The sequence below is a fragment of the Lampetra planeri genome, chromosome 10, assembly GCF_965212315.1.
Source record: "Lampetra planeri chromosome 10, kcLamPlan1.2.h2, whole genome shotgun sequence".
In the NCBI taxonomy this organism is placed as follows: domain Eukaryota; kingdom Metazoa; phylum Chordata; class Hyperoartia; order Petromyzontiformes; family Petromyzontidae; genus Lampetra; species Lampetra planeri.
Window position 1 is genome coordinate 2,064,374 of NC_136116.1, and position 20,539 is coordinate 2,084,912.

The 20,539-nt window shown below is 58.0% G+C and overlaps 1 protein-coding gene across 1 annotated transcript in view; it reads left to right on the forward strand.

Moving 5' to 3' along the window:
- The window catches only part of LOC144720823 (formin-like protein 3), a 51,732-nt gene that overhangs the window by 5,362 nt on the left and 25,831 nt on the right, over positions 1 to 20,539 (forward strand). The window contains exons 2-8 of the mRNA XM_078597892.1: positions 5,370 to 5,453; positions 6,381 to 6,461; positions 7,813 to 7,886; positions 8,525 to 8,608; positions 8,975 to 9,100; positions 9,704 to 9,815; positions 10,931 to 11,007. Coding sequence (XP_078454018.1) covers positions 5,370 to 5,453; positions 6,381 to 6,461; positions 7,813 to 7,886; positions 8,525 to 8,608; positions 8,975 to 9,100; positions 9,704 to 9,815; positions 10,931 to 11,007 — 638 coding nt within the window. The remainder of the gene's footprint in view (positions 1 to 5,369; positions 5,454 to 6,380; positions 6,462 to 7,812; positions 7,887 to 8,524; positions 8,609 to 8,974; positions 9,101 to 9,703; positions 9,816 to 10,930; positions 11,008 to 20,539) is intronic.

Genomic DNA, 20,539 nt, shown 5'->3' on the forward strand with positions numbered 1-20,539 from the left:
GTTCGCACGGAAGGAGGGGGAAAGCGGTCACAGGGCAACTCCACGGGGTATCGCCGACACGTGGGTCACGTGGGTCACGCGTCCGCTGCACGCGCGCACGCCGCTGCCAACGCGACTGCCGTTCGCGGTGTCCCCAGCGGGCGTGCTCTGCGGGGTGAGAATTGTCCGTGCGATGCGATTTTAGAGAATTGCGTGGGAATGCAAATATGCTGGGGGTGGCGGCGGGGGGGGCAGCTGTACACCTCCTCATCCTGCCAGCCAACTAACTGTTGGACAAACATGGAGGGAAAGCCACAGCCAACCTGCGGCACCTCCTCAAACAGCCTCCATGGACCTCCTTGGCTCGCATCCCATTCTGCCCTGGGCTCTTCTTTGCGAAGTCCCCAGTATAAGGCCGCGTCCTCTCAGAGACCAATGTCTCAGGTCGCCCCCATGGTTTTTTGCCGCCCCCCCCCCAACTCGTCTAATCACGGGCATGGGTTTTGCTGCGATGCTCTCTGCTGCTCACAACGTCGCCCCGCAGCAGCCTGCTGTGCAAATAAACCCATCGATGTGCCATGAAGAAGGACCATTCCCCTAAACGTCGCCTGTTATGTATCCGTTTGCTTTTAAGGCCACACACAGTGTCATTGGCGAATATGTTGAGTCGTTTATTGTTTAGCTACGCACGGTGGTGGTGGTGGTCACCCGTTGAAGCACAGAAGAGTGCAGACTCACACTGGCGTGGATTCTGAGATCTGACGACCGCGAGTTGATTCAGCCACGCGATTCAATCTCAACAGTGGAACGCAATAGAATGCAGTCATACAATGGTCATGTAAAACCATGCGAGCGCCTTCAAGCGAAGCACAACAATAGGGTTAAATACCACGCGTACATGGGGGGGGGGGGGTGTAGTGATGCTGCACCACAATGCGGATGCATAAATGTCACCGCGTGGCAGGACAATTGAACGAGGATGGTCCTCGTTCAGTCACGTGGCTGTCAGCCTGCGACATCGACTCGAGTCTGACCGAAGGGGAGGAGGCCCAGAACCGGTTCAGATAGTCGTCACCGATGTTGGCCGTGAATGCGAATCGAACTTGGGTCTCCGGGTTCGTAGCGCAAAAACAAAGACGAAGGCATATAGACAAAACAAACATACACCGCGAGAGAGACGCGCACACACACAAGTGACAAAGATCCCCCGTATAGCTTTTACAGACTGTTGGGGCAAGTTCTGTTAGCGAGCACCTATGAAGGCCGGCACGGTACACAAAGGGGTGGGTGGCCAGCACCACGCGCGGCCGCCTTTGTCTCCCTAGCGGCGATGTTTACACACCGCACCAGGTACTCATTTGAGGCTGAGTCGACCTAGGAGAGGCCCAGAAGCGGTTCAAACATTCGCCACCGATGTTGGCCGTGAATGGGAGAAAAACGTAGGTCGCCGGGTTAGTAGCGCAAAGCGCGCTAACCACGACACTACCGCTCCCCCAGCACACACACACGCGTACGCACACCTCGCGCACGATTCGCGCGGTTAGCCATGAGCGAACAGCTCTCGTCCGTGCACTGGGGCAGCGGCGACTCGCGACGGGGTGGCAAGGGTTGAGCAAGCGTGTGGCCGGCGCGAGGTGCGGTGCAGATCTGTGCGGGGGGTGGTAGCCGGGCAGGATGCAAGTCGACAGTGGGGGGGACGCGTGGGACGGCGCCAGAGAGTTCGAGAAGGGAGGCCGGGCCCAGGTGCGGGGCGCGACGCGGCCACGCTGTTGCGCCGGGGACGCGAGCCGACGCCGTCGCTCAGCTACCCGCCTCGACGCCCGAGGCAGTAGCCGAGTGAAGGCGCCGATCGCTGGCCCAGCCACAACGGAGTCCACTCTGCGGGTGCGATTCCGGCGAGGGAAGGCTGAGTTAGAGCGCACGTGCGAGTGTGCTCGTGTGCGCTCTGTGCGCATATGCGGTGGGTGCGTTGTACGCAAGGCTCCGTTATCACGCTTCTGTTATCATAGACGAGTCTCGCGGCTCTTTTTTTCAGGAGAGTCCTGCCCGGTTATCACAGAATGGTAAGGGCGATGTGTTGCTGTGTACCGTTGATTCCAATTGAGACATTTGTGGGTACTCATTTATCTCTCAAATGTGGCACATTTGGACCATGGCGCCCGCACACAATGCCCCATTCTCGCGAACGACGCCATTGAATCATGAACGTGCACTGTGGAGCAGACGACGCGTATTATTGTTTTGGTTAATACACGCTGCGGTATTAACCAGGGCGGCCGTTGCAGTCGAACCGCGAACCTCCGCAAACGAGCAGTGGACGCGCTATAGAGACACGTACATGCATACTGACGCGTCATAGAGACACGTGCATACGTACTCGACGTGACACACACCGATACAAAAACACAGACACGTACATGTACGTACGTGCATCACTATCTTCATGCTAACCGTAGCGCCATCAATCCACCGAGTGATCCTGTTTACTCGATTAAATGAAACATCACGCGTTTGAGGGGACACCGCTTAACGATTCGCGCACACTTGTGGAATATTCAGGCATTTGAGTTGGGGTCGGCGTGCTCCTGCGCCCTTTGCCGAACGTGCAGAACGTCGGTTGCCTCGCGTTCTGAGCTCCTCTCAAACATCCCGAAGGCACCTCGGGCGAGTCGACCCTCAGGTGTTTATTCTGTATCAGTTTACCCCGCCCGCCGTGGCCACCACCACGACGACGCGGGCTCACGTGACCCACGGGCCATCTCTGGCGACACGCGCGTGCGTGCGAGCGCGCGCGTTGTGTGGAGCGGCGGGGTAGTGGTTGGAGCACTGCGCTAAATAACCCAGCGACGCGAGCTCGATGACCATTCACGACCAGTAAATACTGGCGAATATTTGAATTGCTTCTGGGCGGTGTTGGCCACATCATTTCGCTAACAACGGCACTCGGCCAAACAGGCTGCTGTTGGCTCATAGGGAGGGGGGCGGGGGAGGGGGTTATCTTTGTCTTTCGTGTTTGGGGTCGGGGTGGAGAGAGAGCCGGGGGTCACGGAGCCTGCGAGGCGCAATGCGCACGGATCTGTCCTGGGATGCGCTAAGCGCGCCCCGTGACCTCCCCCCCCCCGCCCCTCCACCCACCCCCACCTCTTCGCCATGAGATGAAAGAGCAGCCGGCTGTGAAATAAACTTGGCGTGAAAAGGCGATGATGCTGCTGCTGCTGCTGTTGTACGGGAGGGTCACCTTGATCCGAAACGAGTCTCTGGACCATTCCTCCCGGCTTGCTTTCTCTCTCTCTCTGCGAGCCACTGATGGCTGCCGATAGATTTGAGACTTGGGCTGCTTTTGTATAATTCGGAGCGTGCTTTTTCGGAATGTGCATTTCTCGGATAAGATTGTGACATCCCCACGGCACAGGCCGGAGGTGATGAACGCCTCGGGAATCGATACCGAGGCTTGCGGTGTTGTGCATTGATTGACGGTGTCTCATGACAGATCTTCCCATGCACATCTTCCTCCAGGATAGGCTACCACATCATAGAAACGGTAGATTAGGAGATATATCCACGTCTTGGATGATTGACTGACCGTCGTAATTATTTTTAATTCTTCACAACCGAAACCATAATGTCTAACTTAGCTGTCTCGTTACGGTTATCTTCTAAATAGTGTCAATGTTTTGATTATTACACATATCTCACCGGTTCTACGGTGGTAGTTTCTGTTCAGTCCTCTACTCAGGCAGGTATTTTATTTGGGTAAGAGCTCTGTGATAGCAGAAGTATTGTTCGAGGGAGATATTGAGATTAAACAAATAATGCAAACGTGTCACGCACGCGCAGTTACCTGCATCGACAAATACAAAGACCCCCCTCCCATATAACCTCATCAAACTGTTGGGGCAAGTGCTGTTAGCGAGCACCTATGAAGGCCGACACAGCACACGAGGGGGTGGGTGGCCAGCACCACGCCGTGCCGCCTTTCTCTCCCGAGTGGCGATGTTTACACATCATAACCAGGTACTCATTTGAGGGCGAGGCGACCTAGGGGGGCATAGACACAGTTACGCGCACGCACACACACACACAGTCTGTGCGCCAGTGTCAGCCAAGCCGTCACCTTGATGTACTACACGCTGGCTGCTCGCCGCGTCCATAATGGGTGTTGTCACGCCGTGTTCCCGGCGGTTCGGGGAGAGCTTGGACTGATGGGGCACGCGAAGTGGCTGCGCGCCAGCGCGCCTCCACCGGCAGCGGCGTGGAGTGGTGACTCGTGGTGGTGGTGGTGGTGGTGGAGGGGGCTGAGGGTGGGGGGGCCGTGGACGAGGGTTCCGTGTGCCGTGTGCCGTGATATGATCCCTCCAAGTCCTCGGGTTTAATGGAGTGTGCCCGCGTGCGCCATGCGGCACATTTAAGTGGCCGTCGGCGGCGCCTGGCCCGGTAAATCAGGGCGCGGGAGCTGTTTGTCTCGGGCTGTGACGCGACTCCCGAGCCGAGAGCTTTACGATCGTGCGGGCATCCTGCGGGGAACTGATAGCGCCCCACAGACACGCGGGGTGGCCCTCCCTACCTTCACCCACCAACCCACACCAGGCTACCCACCCCCCTCTCCCGTATTCATTTTCAGCCTCCTCGCTCTAACCTCCTCCCCTCGTGTCCAGCACTTTGCACCGCTAACACGCAGCGGATGTGAATGCAGACCCGACTTCATGTCGCCAGACTTGATGCACGATGTGTCTGCACGTGGTGTGTACGTGGTTGTTAGCCCTAGTGGGGGGCGGTCGTGTAGCTCACAGCGAACATCGGTGACGAATGTCTGAACCTATTATGGGCCTCCGCTATGTCTACTCAGACTTAAATGTGTGCCTGGTGTGGTGTGCTCGCTAAAAGTACTTGCCCCAACGGTCTGTTAAAGACAGTATGGGTATCTTTGTTGTTAGTGTGTGTGTGTGGATTGGTAGTATCCAATGTATCCATTCCAATTATCTGAATTTCATAGGAGTCTGCATTAATGTTTGAATTGTTCCCGAACCGCCAGCATTTCGTGGTACGAAAAATCTGAATTTTCGGGGTGGAGGGATGGCGCAGCGGCCACCGCACTGCCCTACGAACCCAGCCACCTCGGTTTCCAATGCCATCCACGGCCACAACATCAGTGGCGAGTCGTATCACGCGCTATTCCGGTCCTCCCCATCGGTCGACTCAGCTGCAACTGAGTACGTGCAGCGATGGACACACATCATCATTGAGGAGACAAGGGCGGATGTCGTTCTGGCGTGGTGCTGCTGACCGTCTTGTCGCCTCGCGCGCCGCTCACACCATCGCTCAGCACGCGCTGCTCATACCTGCATGGCCACACGTGCGCGTGTTGTTGTTGTTGTTGTGTGTGAATGTAGAGCTCCATGAACCTGCCTCCCGACAAAGCCAAGGCTCTGCATCAGTACGAGGACGAGAAGAAGTGGGAGCTGGTCTGCGACCAGGTGCCGCCCCCCCCCCCTCCACCACCACCGCCCCCCCCTCCACCACCACCACCGCCCCCCCTCCGCGATTATCGAGTACAATGTGCGCGTGCAGCCCGGTGCTCATCCACTGCTGGATGAGGGTCTCCCCACCGTGCGGGTCGTAAGAGTTGTTGGATCGTACTTCATCACCACGCTGGTCCGTGCCGTTGAGCCTGGATAGTACTTGGATGCACGCAATGCGATGTTCAGTGGAATTAGTCTAGGCCAGGGGTGGAGTGGTGGTGCGGTGATTTGCACAATGCATTCTGAACACAGCAAACTTGAGTTGAATTATCGGCTACGGCTAACGCCTGCGACGAGGATCTGAACGTTCCATGCCCCCCCCCCCTCCCCCCGCCGCTTCCCCCACCTCTTCATCAACCCGCACTGACCATTGTGGTGAAACATGGGTAACCCCCACGACGGATACGGTCTTCATCCAGCAGTGGAATGACAAAGGGCCGAAAATTAAGGTGTCATGTCACCACGAATGTCTGAATGTAAATGTAATGAGTATCGACGCTTGCCCCTTGTGCCCTCCCCTCCATCTCCCCTCCCTCTCCGCTCTCCTCCCTCTCCCCCCCCCTCTCTCTCCCCTCCCTCTCCGCTCTCCTCCCTCTCCCTCTCCCCTCCCTCTCCCCTCCCTCTCCGCTCCCCTCCCTCTCCTCTCCCTCTCCCCTCCCTCTCCGCTCCCCTCCCTCTCCCCTCCCTCTCCCCTCCCTCTCCCCTCCCCTCCCCTCCCTCTCCCCATGCCCTCCCTCTCCCTCTCTCCTCCCTCTCCCCTCCCCTCCCTCTCCCTCTCCCCTCCCCTCCCTCTCCCCATGCCCTCCCTCTCCCCTCCCCTCCCTCTCCGCTCCCCTCCCTCTCCTCTCCCCCCCCCTCTGCGCTCCGTCCCTGTGTGCGTAGGAGCGATTCCAGGTGAAGTCCGCCCCCCACGCGTGCCTCGCACAGCTCAAAGTGCACCTCAACGCGGGCCTCGCGCGCAAGGTGAGGACAATAGGGGGGGGGGGGTGGTCGTGGGGGGCCCTTCAGGAACGTACAGGGGCACGGCCTCCTTCCACAGAGCCATGGTCACGAGGGAGACTTTGTGTGGTCGTGAGGTGGGAGGGGGTGGCGGACACACGGGCGGGTCCCCCTTTAGCACAGCGGGGACACAGCGGCACAGTCCCCCCCACCCCCACCGATGAGGGGGGTGGGAGCTCTTGCTGCTTTGGGGATCCGCTCAGAGAATGCAAACGGCCCCGGGTTTAATTGATGCCACGTTGTCTTAAACCTCACTGGCGGTCGGAAGCCACGTGACACGCGGGGTTGTTCGAATGTGACAGCTCGCACGGATCCCAATTAAACGTGATATTTGTCTTTCATTTGCCGCCTTCCTTGAACGCGATGCACGTGACTTCATCTCTGCGACAAGGCAGAGCGTCGTTTCTCTCTGAATCTTTGCCGGGCAGCTGGTGGACTCGAGGCGGCAGCGTGGGATTAAGTTGCCACTGGCATGGCGAGAAGGGACATCCGATACCGTGTAGCGGGTGTGGACATGTTTTGTCGGTTCTCGCCTACCCCTATCGAACTCCGGATGGAACGAAGCCCCCCCCCCGCTCGTAGATGAACGCGCAGCCGATGAAAGTGGCCGAATTACCCTGCCCCCCCCCACTCCTCCCAACCTCGATTTGACGGAAAACGTCCGGAGCTTTTCATCCCCTAAGTGGAGGGAGATTCGTTACCTGAGCCCTGGGCGTGGGAGTTCGAGTCGGCGGCTCCACACAGAGTGCCGCTCTCACAGATTGGGTTCGATCTGGGCGTAAATCACCACGGGGGGGTGGGGGTCACTCCCCGGGGGGGGGGGGGGGCTGTCCCCCTCCCCCAGGGTGGACAAACGGAGAGACGGAAGCATTTATTTAAAACAAGGTAAGTGCTTCGTAGCACGGTGGTGATGCGATGGTTCTCGCACTGTTCTACGAACCACCGCCACCTGATTTTGAATCCAATGCACGACGATCATCAGTGGCGAGCGTGGTAAATGAACCGGCCCTGCTGTGACCCCCCCCCCCTGCCCTAACTGACCAGCGTGGTCAAGTATGGTCAACCAACCCCTACGACCATCCCGGCCTCATCCACACAGGCTGCCGATGACATTGTCATTGCCAATGATTATCCCTCCCAACCACACCACGTTTCCTGGTAGGATCTCATGCCGGGGTTACTGGGGAGTCACTGTTTAAGACTCTATGGGGTGCCTGGGATGCCCGATGATCCCTCTCGTATTTAGCCCTTAACAGGGGAGGATGATGATGATGATCGTGATGAGTGATTCTCTCTCTCTCTCTCTGACCGGCAGTTCAAGAGGCGTGTGCAGGAGTCCACGCTGGTCTTGCGCGAGATCGAGATCTCCCTGCGGACCAACCACATCGGGTGTGACTCCGGTGTTGTGCCGCCTGCTACTGCTGTGGCCGCTATTGATGCAGCTGTGGTGGCTGCGTCTGCTTCTCCTGCCGTTGCTGCTATTGCGTTTGTGGTCTCGGGAACTCATGCTGCCGCTGTGACTCCTAGTGCTGTCGCTGCAGTTTCTTCTGTTCGTGTTGCTACTTTTAATGATGCCTCTGTTACTGCTACTTTGCTTATACTGCAGCTGTGTGCTCATGCTGTTGCGAGTCTGGTTGATATCGCTGCTCTTCCTTCCGATATTAAGAAGCCAACAGGAGCGATGCACTTTTAAATCTTAATAGGAAAATCATTTCTTGAGAACTGCTTTTTGCGTTCGGTTTGCTGTCCTCGCCCCCGCACCTCCGATTCGCACGGTCGGCTACGTACGGTGCAAACGAAGTGCAACACACATTCACGCATGCGGCGTTCGCTCGCTGACCCCTTCCCCGCCTTCTGCCAGTTGCTGAAGCAGTTTAACAATCGACTCCTCGCGATCCGCAACTTACGCTCACGCAGTCTCCACAACGTGCTCCCATCTATGGAGTGTACCCCAAATGATTGTGAAGTCCTCGCATCAACACTGGGTGCACTCCCCCCTCCCCCCCGCGCCCCCCCGCACCCCCCAGGTGGCTGCACGAGTTCCTGAACGAAGAGAACCGGGGACTCGATGTGCTCGTGGACTACCTCCACTACGCGCAGTGCTCGGGCACGTGAGTCGCCCCCCCCAACGACCCCGCGACCCCCGAGCCCCCCCCCCCCTCAACTTGTGCCCAACGTCGACGTTGCCACGAGCAATCACGTGATAATTCACCACTCGCACCCCTCCTCTCATCATCATCAACGTCACCTCCGTCGTCATCGGTCTACTGCTGGATGAGGATATCCCCCAAACCCGTCACCACCAATCGGGGTCTCACGGGGTAACGATCCCTCTTGGCTCCTGCACACGACATGGATTCGTCGCTCCATCTCTGCGGTGGATGTATCCCCCAGGGGAGTGTTCACTCCTCCGTTGCTGATGCTCGTGACAAGGATGATGATGATGATGATACTGACAATGATGACGATGTCTGCAGCTATGACACGGAGGGTCCGGACACGTGGGATAGCGCCAGCTCCCTGGAGAGGCCGAGGGCTGGAGGCGGCGCCTGCGCGGAAGCAGAGAGCGGAGCGGCGAACGCGGCCAGGCAGCTCACGCTCAGGCACGCGCGCGCACAGACACAGCTCCCCCGCGTCGCCTCTAACAGCCTGTTGAGACACGTGCTCTGTGCACCTGTGAACACCGACACGGCTTACAAAGGGGGTGGTGTGGCCAACACCCAAGCTTAGCCACCTTCGTCTCTGTAGTAGGCGATGGTTACTACACATTGCACCAGGTTCTCATTTGAGGCCGAGTCGACCTCGGGGAAGCCCAAGACCGGTGCAGATAATCGTCCCTGTTGTTGTTGTGCCGGCGGGTTCGTAGCGCGGTGCGTTAATCGCTACGCAGCCGCTGCCCCCGTGCGATCTCGCAACGAGACGCACGCACACACACGACGAGCGACCGCGTCGCAATTAGCGCGCACGACGATCGAGCCAGGCCGCAACGCCGCTGGCGGCACGGGCAGCGTGCGCCGCCACACTAAGCCCTCTTAGTGACTCCGGCGAGCCGAGGGCGAGCCGAGGGCGAGCCGAGGGCGAGCCGAGGGCGAGCCGAGGGCGAGCCGAGGGCGAGCCGAGGGCGAGCCGAGGGCGAGCCGAGGGCATTAACGCCAAGTGAGGAATCCGTCGTCCCGTGGGCCGATCCCCCAATCCACTTGTTGCAGGCACAGCTCCATGAGCAGGCGGCGAACATCGCGCGCAAGGGCGCTGACCCCCGTGAGCCAAGACGACGTCCACGTGTGCATCATGTGCCTGCGGGCCATTATGAACTACCAAGTGAGTGCCAGGGTGAACTACCAGGTTATAGACAGGGTGAACTACCAGGTGAGTGGCAGAGTGAACTACCAGGTGAGTGGCAAGGTGAAATACCAGGTGAGCACTTCTGCATTTACTAATCCTCGCATGTGGCCTGGTGCGTCTCTGGGGGGACGCCGTTCCAGGTGAGTGAGTGGTGGTTTTAAATATATGAACCGGTCCTGGACCTTTCTTAGGTCGACTCAGCCTCAAATGAGTACCTGGAGCGCTGTGTAAACCGCCACTAGGGAGACAAAGGCGGCCGCGCGTGGTGCTGGCGACTCACCCCGTTGCGATTGCAAATACGAGCGCACTTGCCCCACTCGTCTGTCGAGGCTATAGGGGGGTCTTTGTCTCCACTGATTTGTAACCGAGAGCGTTGGTTTTGTTCTCGCCCTGCCCCTGACTATTTGTAGTCTTTCGCACAGCCGTGCACTCCTTTCAGAGGCCACGGTGCATTTAACAGATTAGTGACTTCATGTCCGCGTCCTTAATCACCGTGCGAGCTCCAATTTTGCCGTCAAACCGGTCGGGGTTTGTCTAGAAACCGGGCGCTAAATGCGCGTTCCGTGCAATGCATGTCGTGGGAATGTTTTTGTCGTCGTTGTACACAAAATACCGCGGCTCGAACATTCGAATGGGCCCACCGATTCCTCCGCATTTTTGTACTTCTGGCCGAGCGCCTCCCTCAGCGGTGGGCAACCAACTCGGACAGAGTTCGCGCTGCGAGTCACCCCCAGGCCGCTGGCGATGTCTGTCTGGGGCCGTTTCCCCACGAGGCTTCCCACGCGCTCTGCAGCGGCTCCCGCCCGCGCAATGCGGCCGCGCGCTTTGGCCTTTGACCCGACTGCCAGTGCCGTTTTAGAGACGAGCTGTGCGGTGCGTAACGAACGCAGCGGCCCTGGGCCGGACGCAGAGAGAGGGGGGCAGATAGACTACGCCGGGACAGCCAAAATGTTGTGGGAGGCCCGGAGCAAAATGCCAAATGAGATCCCTTCTGAGGCCCGGGGCGAGCTGCCTCACCGGCCCCTTCCGCCTCCCCCGTCCCTCTGTGGCCACGACAGAGAGAGAGAGACGAGTCTGTGTGTTGCCCGCAGTACGGATTCAACATGGTGATGGAGCACGCGAGCTGCGTGAACGAGGTGGCGCTGAGTCTCAACAACAGGAATCCCCGGTAGGAGACCCCCTGCCCTCCCCTCCCGCACAACGTGGTCGGTGGGGTAGCGTGGTCGCCACGGGCCCCGGTGCAAAGAATTCAATTGGGCGGGGGGGGGGGGGGGCGAAATAACCCCCCCCCCCTCCAATCCATCCCCGTCCCTCCGTAGCCCGGCGCCTGGGTCCCTCCGTAGCCCGCGGGGGGCCCCGCTGCAGGTGCCCGGCACTGCGCGCTCGCTCGCTCGCTCGCTGGGCCACGCAGGCCCGAGAGCGGCGGTGCGGGGCTTGTCGTGGTGGTCGTGTGGTGGTCGTGGTGGTGGTCGTGGTGGTGGTCGTGTGGTGATGATGATGTTCGGCTGGGCTTGCAACGATCCAGCGAGTCATGGAATACATCAAAATATGTTTTTCGTGGGTTAGATTGCGTAAATATAATTGTGTCGGTACTCGAATTGTAAATGTTATGGGTTTACTCTCCAACACACCGGTGGGCTGAACTAGTAACGAATTGGCACGTCTTGTTTACGTGACAAACCTTACTCATTGGCTGTGTCGGGTGGTGGTGGTGGCGGGTTTAACGACGCATTCATATTCACGCGGTCTAACCCCAAGAGAGCGTCTATTATGGAGAAGACAACGAAGCAGTGCAGTGCAGACAGGGCGAGCATGGTAGGCAGTGGCACACAGTGCTCGTCAGGCAGACGATGCGAACGAGAACAGCAGCAGTGGCTGCACTCGCCACGTGTGTGAGAGGTGCGCTTCTTAGGAGCTGGGTAAGAGAGTCGTGTTGTTCTAAGTCGTTTCCAAAGCGGGGGAGGGGGGGGTAGTTGAGAGACCAGAGTAGGAATACGCGGGGCAGAGTGAATCATCACACTCTATAGAGAGAGAGGCACAGTGAAGGGGAAGGTGTTGCGTATAAGGTCGCACTTTCCACACACAAAGTGCTTGCCACCAATGAACCTCAATAGCTCGCTGCTGATCTAGTCAAGGAGCATAAACCACCATCACGCAAACTCTGGTCATCATTTTTGTAGCAGCAGCAGCGACTTTTGGCTCACCGTCGAACAAAGACGGTCAACTGGATCGCGCACGTTAAGTTGCGCTTCTGCGCCGTCTGGAACGCTCTTCCTTCCGATATTAGGAAGCTACTGGAGCTATTCACTTTAAAATCATCTAGATTGAAAACTCATTTGTCTAGAACTGCTTTGTGTGTTTAGTTTGTTGTCGTTCCCACGGAACCTCTGATTAGCACGGTTGTTTTCTGACGGTGCGAAAGAAGTTCAACATACATCCATATGTAGTGGTGGTGTTGACGTGCGCCGACTGTGACAGTGATGGATCACGGGGCGGCGCGAGGTGCGGGGTTGGGCACGCGTTGTGGGCGTGGTGTGGACGCGCGCGCCGGGAGTGACAGATGACGGGGCGGCGCGGCGTGGGTGCTGAGGCACGCTGAGATGTGGGAAAACAGGATCGTAGCCAGCGCCCAGTGATTGGTCGAATAGGATGGGTGCTCGCAGCGACGTCCGCAGGTGGGGTATAAAGGGGGACGCGCGAGAGCACTCGGGGAGAGTTACCCAGTTGAAGACCCGAAGACGGAGCTGAAGACCTAGTGCCCCCGAGACCCCTAGTCCCGCCGTCCTTGTAGGGACCGGGGCCCTGTGTGGCTCGGAGGCGAGACTGTGGGACCCGGGGTCCGACGCCCACGTGGGTCGGGCTGGGGACCCACAGTCAAGACGGATACCCCGGGCAGCGAGTGTCCCGAGTAGCTCAGGGGCGTTAGTCGCCGAGTAGCTAAGTGGGTGTTGGTCACCCGAGTAGCTCAGTGGGCGTTAGTCGCCGAGTAGCTAAGTGGGTGTTGGTCACCCGAGTAGCTCAGTGGGCGTTAGTCGCCAGGGTAGCTAAGTGGGTGTTTGTCACCCGAGATACTAAGTGGGTGTTTGTCACCCGCGATACTAAGTGGGTGTTGGTCACCCGAGTAGCTCAGTGGGCGTTAGTCGCCGAGTAGCTAAGTGGGTGTTTGTCACCCGAGATACTAAGTGGGTGTTTGTCACCCGAGATACAAAGTAGGTGTTAGTCACCTGTGAACGAGTTTGGTAAAATAAAGAGTGTGTTACCCGTGAAGTCGTCTCCAGCCGAGTTACTACATTACACATACATACGAGCCTGGACTTGAACAGAGAGGCAGAGAGTCGAAGGGAGTTCCATAACTCAAGGGCAGCAGCAGAGAAGGAGCGACCTCCCACTGCGTGGGGGGATTACCCGGAGGCTGGTGCGGATGACATTTTCCAGCAAACGCAAGTGGTGTTGGTCTTGAACGATCTGAAGAGGATGTTAAAAGATCACGGTGGCATGCCTTGGCGCGTAGAGCGGAGTCATTAATGCAGTGAAGGGAGGGGATCGAGTGGCGCGCGTTGATCTTTAATGGATGCGCGCGTCTGGGGGAGAGAGGGGCAGCGTTCCCGCCTGCATAATTCAGCGTCCCCCCCCCACGCCCCCCCTCCCCCACGCACCCCCTCCCCCCACGCACCCCCCTCCCCCACGCACCCCCCCTCCCCCCACGCAACCCCCCCACGCACCCCCCCACGCACCCCCCCACGCACCCCCCCCACGCACCCCCCCTCCCCCATGCAACCACTCCCCCACGCACCCCCACCACGCACCCCCCCCACGCTCCCCCCCCCACGCACCCCACTCCCCCAAGCACCCCCCTCCCCCACGCACCCCCCACGCACCCCCCACGCCCCCCCCCCACGCACCCCCCCACGCACCCCCCTTACGCACCCCCCCCCACGCACCCCCCCCCACGCACCCCCCTCCCCCACGCACCCCACTCCCCCAAGCACCCCCCTCCCCCACGCACCCCCCACGCACCCCCCCACGCTCCCCCCCCACGCACCCCCCTTACGCACCTTCCCCCACGCACCTCCCCCACGCACCCCCCTCCCCCACGCACCCCCCACGCACCCCCCCACGCACCCCCCCACGCACCCCCCCCACGCACCCCCCCCACGCACCCCCCCCCCCCACGCACCCCCCCCCACGCACCCCCCCCCACGCACCTCCCCCACGCACCCCCCTCCCCCACGCACCTCCCACGCACCCCCCACGCACCCCCCCACGTACCCCCCCACGCACCCCCTCCCCCACGCACCCCACACGAGCAACGGGACCGACCCCACGTGAGCAGTGACAAAGTGGCGAGGAGATGGGCAGCCAATGAGGAGTCCGTCGTAAGGAGCACAGTGATTTAGTATTTCTGCAGGACGGGAAATAGTATTCGTGATGATGATGATGACCCCATTGATATAGGAGAACCTCGCTTGAGTCTTTCAGGAGGGTCCTGCTACATTGGGGTGTTTTGTTCTATTCCGTCAATAATATTTTTTTGCAATGTGTCGAAGTAAAACCAAGAGAATCCCCATCTCTCGTAGGAGGTGATGGCGCACAGACAGATTCAGCAAGCCACTCGCTGGACAGCATCTCCCGCTGGCCACCAGCGAAGGCCCGGGATGGGGGGGGAGGTCTAGAGACTTTGACAAATCCCGACGCGATCCAGCAACCCTTGGTTCCAAAAGTGCTGCCTAACAGTCGTGCGCCACCACGCACTCTTTATCCGCGGTTAACTTGGCCGCTGTTTATTAAACAAATTCTGTGGGAGGGGTGAGAGTGAGTTTCTGGGGGGATGGAGGGTGGGGGGTGGGGGGCACTCGACTCCGGCACGAGGTGGAGACGTCCGCGCGTCGATGCAGCCGCACGCTCTCGGCTCGGCTGCTCGTGGTCAACCCCCCGCTGTACGAAGGCCTCCTCCCCCATGTTCACTGGGATTGTTTGACCATACTTCACCACGCTGATCACCGCAGGTTGGTGAAGCGGAGCGGGTTGGGGTCAGGGTCTGTTCTGATATCACTCGCCACTGATGGCAGCCGCGGGCGAGAGTCAAAATAAAGCTCCAAAAGTGGTCATCCTGGTAACAAAAAAAATAGATTTAAAAGCGCATGTCTCTCTCTGTACCTTAAGTAGCGATAAGGTCAGGAAGTATATCCCCGCGTGCTGCTCCATCACCTCGCTGTTGCGCTAACACCGTCACGGGGGGAAGGGGGGTCCACGGGGGGGGGAGGGGGGGGGGTCGTCACGGGGGGGGAGGGGGGGGTCGTCACGGGGGGGAGGGGGTCGCTCGCTCAAGACAACAGCGGCAAGCCCCAGCGCCTTCAAGTCGCCGCCCGGAGCAGCTGAGCGCCACCAGTGCCGCGGGGAGGGAGAGGGGCGAGCGCCCTCCGCGTCTTGCGTCGATGCGCTTTGATGAGTCGCCGAGCCGAGTTCGTCACGGCGCCGGGAGCCGGGAGCCCGGTTCATCCGGCCGCGGGGATCCGCGCTGACAGATGCCGAGCTCATCACTGTCCCCGTGCGCGTGTCGTTGTTGGCCTTTCCCCGCACCTCCGATTAGCGCGGTTGGCTGCGTACGGTGCGAAAGAAGTTCGACGTACATGCGCACGGGGGAGCACTTGCCCCAAACAGTCTGTTGAGTATATCCGGGGGTTCTTTGGCTTCGGGAACGTAGTGGGCAACACGCTGCGCTACGAACCCGGCGACCCGCGTTCGATTCCCATGCACGGCTAACGTTCGTGGCGAATATATGAACATGTCCTGGGCCTCCCCTAGGACGACTGAGGCTTAAACGAGTCCCTAGCACGGAGTGTAAACATCAGCACTGGGGAGACAAAGGCGGCCGGGCGTGGTGTTGGAAACCCACCCCCTTGCGCCTTAACAGCACTTGCTCCAAAAGTCTGTTAAGGCCATATGGGGGATCTTTGTGTGGACATATATGTTGTGTGTGTGTGGAGAGAGAGAGAGTTTGGGAGCAATTGTGTCGTGGTTGGCGCACTGCGCTACAATCCCGGCGACCTAGATTCCATTTCATGCCGAGACAAAGGGGGCTGGGCGTGGCGCTGTGACTGCCTGAACAGGTGCTCGCTAACAGCGTCTGACAACCACCCATGGTCCCTCCAGTGAAAGGATGGTCGAGGTGTCTGTGTGTGAACACGTGTTTGTTCACAGCGGTGAGAGGCGCTGCGCCACGAACCCGGCAGACCCGGGTTTAATTTCCACTCACAGCCACCACGCCGGTGACGATTATCTGAACCGGTCCTGGGCCTCCCCTACGTCGACTCAGCCTCAAATGAGTACCTGGTGCGGTGTGTAACCCACATCGCCACTGGGGATACAAAGGTGGCCGAGCGTGGTGCTGGTGTATAGTGTCGGCCTTCATAGGTTCTCGCTAAAAGCACTTGCCCAACAGTATGTTCAGGCTATACGGAGGATCTTTGTCTTTATGTATAAAGTGTACTGACATCTTTGTGGACGTGAGTGCGGATGCAAGGTGTATTAGTGTACGCGTTTGTGTTTGTGGTGTTTGGGGAGCGGTCGCGTAGTGATTAAGTGCACTGCGCTATGAACCCGGTGACCCACGTTTGATTGCCGCTCGCGGCCATCAGCATCAGTGACGATTACCTGAACCGATCCTGGGCCTCCCCTAGGTCGACTCAGCCTCAACTAATTATAGGGTGTGATGTGTAAACATGAGAACAGTGGAGCCAAAGACGGCCGGGCGTGGTGTTGGCCACCCACCCCTTCGTATGCAGTGCCGGCCTTTATAGGTGCTCACTAACAGCGCTTGCCCCAACAGTCTGTTCAGGCTATATGGGGGATCTTTGTCTTTGTTGTGTAACGTGTCTGTGCCGCAATGAGGAAGCGTCGTCGCTGCCTTACTCTCTCTCAATGTCTTTGTGTCTCTGTGTGTCTCTGTCCCACAAGCCGTCTCTGTGTGTCTCTGTGTGTCTCTGTCCCACGAGCCGCCTCTCTGTGTCTCTGTGTGTCTCTGTGTGTCTCTGTGTCTTTGTGTGTCTCTGCGTGTCTCTGTGTGTCTCTGTGTGTCTCTGTCCCACGAGCTGCCTCTGTGTGTCTCTGTGTGTTTCTGCGTGTCTCTGCGTGTCTCTGTCCCACAAGCCGTCTCTGTGTGTCTCTGTGTGTCTCTGTCCCATAACCCGTCTCTGTGTGTCTCTGCGTGTCTCTGTCCCACAAGCCGTCTCTGTGTGTCTCTGTGTGTCTCTGCGTGTCTCTGCGTGTCTCTGTCCCACAAGCCGTCTCTGTGTGTCTCTGTGTGTCTCTGTGTGTCTCTGTGTGTCTGTTCCATGAGCCGTCTCTGTTCCACAAGGCGTCTCTGCTCCACAAGGCGTCTCTGCGTGTCTCTGCGTGTCTCTGTGTGTCTCTGTGTGTCTCTGTCCAACGAGCCGTCTCTGCGTGTCTCTGCGTGTCTCTGCGTGTCTCTGTGTGTCTTTGTGTGTCTCTGCGTGTCTCTGTGTGTCTCTGTGTGTCTTTGTGTGTCTCTGTTACACGAGCCGTCTATGTGTGTCTTTGTGTGTCTCTGTGTGTATCTGTCCAACGAGCCGTCTCTGCGTGTCTCTGTGTGTCTCTGTGTGTCTCTGTGTGTCTCTGTGTGTCTCTGTCCAACGAGCCGTCTCTGCGTGTCTCTGTGTGTCTGTGTGTGTCTCTACGTGTCTCTGTGTGTCTGTGTGTGTCTCTACGTGTCTCTGTGTGTCTGTGTGTGTCTCTACGTGTCTCTGTGTGTCTCTGTGCGTCTCTGTGTGTCTCTGTGCGTCTCTGTGTGTCTCTGTTACACGAGCCGTCTATGTGAGTCTTTGTGTGTCTCTGTGTGTATCTGTCCAACGAGCCGTCTCTGCGTGTCTCTGTGTGTCTCTGCGTGTCTCTGTGTATCTCTGTGCGTCTCTGTGTGTCTCTGTGCGTCTCTGTGTGTCTCTGTCCCACGAGCCGTCTCTGTGTGTCTCTGTGGGTCTCTGTATCTCTGTCCAACGAGCCGTCTCTGTGTCTATGTGTGTCTCTGTGTGTCTCTGTGTGTCTCTGCGTGTCTCTGTGTGTCTCTGTGTGTCTCTGTCCCACGAGCCGCATCTGTGTGTCTCTGCGTGTCTCTGTGTGTCTCTGTCCCACGAGCTGTCTCTGTGTGTCTCTGTGTGTCTCTGTCCCATGACCTGTCTCTGTGTGTCTCTGCGTGTCTCTGTCCCACAATCCGTCTCTGTGTGTCTCTGTGTGTCTCTGCGTGTCTCTGTCCAACGAGCCGTCTCTGTGTGTCTCTGTGTGTCTCTGTTCCACGAGCCGTCTCTGTGTGTCTCTGTGTGTCTCTGTGTGTCTCTGTGTGTCTCTGTGTGTCTCTGTGTGTCTGTTCCACGAGCCGTCTCTGTTCCACAAGGCGTCTCTGCGTGTCTCTGCGTGTCTCTGCGTGTCTATGTGTGTCTCTGTTCCACGAGCCGTTTCTGTGTGTCTCTGTGCGTCTCTGTGTGTCTCTGTGTGTCTCTGTCCAACGAGCCGTCTCTGCGTGTCTCTGTGTGTCTCTGTGTGTCTTTGTGTGTCTCTGCGTGTCTCTGTGTGTCTCTGTGCGTCTCTGTGTGTCTCTGTGTGTCTTTGTGTGTCTCTGTGTGTATCTGTCCAACGAGCCGTCTCTGCGTGTCTCTGCGTGTCTCTGTGTGTCTCTGTGTATCTCTGTGCGTCTCTGTGCGTCTCTGTGTGTCTCTGTGTGTCTCTGTGTGTCTCTGTCCAACGAGCCGTCTCTGCGTGTCTCTGTGTGTCTGTGTGTGTCTCTACGTGTCTCTGTGTGTCTCTGTGCGTCTCTGTGTGTCTCTGTGTGTCTTTGTGTGTCTCTGTTACACGAGCCGTCTATGTGAGTCTTTGTGTGGCTCTGTGTGTATCTGTCCAACGAGCCGTCTCTGCGTGTCTCTGTTTGTCTCTGCCTGTCTCTGTGTATCTCTGTGCGTCTCTGTGTGTCTCTGTGTGTCTTTGTGTGTCTCTGTGTGTCTCTGTGTGTATCTGTCCAACGAGCCGTCTCTGCGTGTGTCTGTGTGTCTCTGTGTATCTCTGTGCGTCTCTGTCCAACGAGCCGTCTCTGCGTGTCTCTGCGTGTATTTGAGTGTCTCTGTGTGTCTCTGTTCCACGAGCCGTCTCTGCGTGTCTCTGTGCGTCTCTGTGTGTCTTTGTGTGTCTCTGTGTGTCTTTGTGTGTCTCTGTGTGTCTTTGTGTGTCTCTGTGTGTCTCTGTGTGTATCTGTCCAACGAGCCGTCTCTGCGTGTGTCTGTGTGTCTCTGCGTGTCTCTGTGTATCTCTGTGCGTCTCTGTGTGTCTCTGTGTGTCTCTGTCCCACGAGCCGTCTCTGTGTGTCTCTGTGGGTCTCTGTATCTCTGTCCAACGAGCCGTCTCTGTGCGTCTCTGTGTGTCTCTGTGTGTCTTTGTGTGTCTCTGTGTGTCTCTGTCCAACGAGCCGTCTCTGTGTCTCTGCGTGTCTCTGCGTGTCTCTGTGCGTCTCTGTGTGCCTCTGTCCCACGAGCCGTCTCTGTGTGTCTCTGTGTGTCTCTGCATGCCTCTGTGTGTCTCTGCCTGTCTCTGTGCGTCTCTGTGTCTCTGCGTGTCTCTGTGTGTCTCTGTTCCACGAGCCATCTCTGTGTCTCTGTGTGTCTCTGCGTGTCTCTGCGTCTCTCTGTGCGTCTCTGTGTGTATCTGTCCCACGAGCCGTCTCTGTGTGCCTCTGTGTGTCTCTGCATGCCTCTGTGTGTCTCTGCCTGTCTCTGTGTGTCTCTGTGTGTCTCTGTTTGTCTCTGTGCGTCTCTGTGTGTCTCTGTGTGTCTTTGTGTGTCTCTGTGTGTCTCTGTCCCACAAGCCGTCTCTGTGTGTCTCTGTTACACGAGCCGTCTCTGTGTGTCTCTGTTTGTCTCTGTGTGTCTCTGTGTGTCTTTGTGTGTCTCTGTGTGTCTCTGTCCAACGAGCCGTCTCTGTGTGTTTCTGTGTGTTTCTGTGTGTCTCTGCGTGTCTCTGTGTGTCTCTGCGTATCTCTGTGTGTCTCTGTGTGTCTCTGTCCAACGAGCCGTCTCTGTGTGTCTTTGTGTGTCTCTGTGTGTCTCTGTGTGTCTCTGTGTGTCTTTGTGTGTCTCTGTGTGTCTCTGCATGCCTCTGTGTGTCTCTGTGTGTCTCTGTTTGTCTCTGTGCGTCTCTGTGCGTCTCTGTGTGTCTCTGTGTGTCTTTGTGTGTCTCTGTGTGTCTCTGTCCCACAAGCCGTCTCTGTGTGTCTCTGTTACACGAGCCGTCTCTGTGTGTCTCTGTTTGTCTCTGTGTGTCTCTGTGTGTCTTTGTGTGTCTCTGTGTGTCTCTGTCCAACGAGCCGTCTCTGTGCGTCTCTGCGTGTCTCTGTGTGTCGCTGTGTCTCTTTGTGCGTCTCTGTCCAACGAGCCGTCTCTGTGTGTCTCTCTGTCTCTCTGTGTGTCTTTGTGTGTCTCTGTGTGTTTCTGTCCAACGAGCCGTCTCTGTGTGTTTCTGTGTGTTTCTGTGTGTCTCTGCGTGTCTCTGTGTGTCTCTGCGTATCTCTGTGTGTCTCTGTGTGTCTCTGTCCAACGAGCCGTCTCTGTGTGTCTCTGTGTGTCTCTGTGTGTCTTTGTGTGTCTCTGTGTGTCTCTGTCCAACGAGCCGTCTCTGTGTGTCTCTGTGTGTGTCTCTGTGTG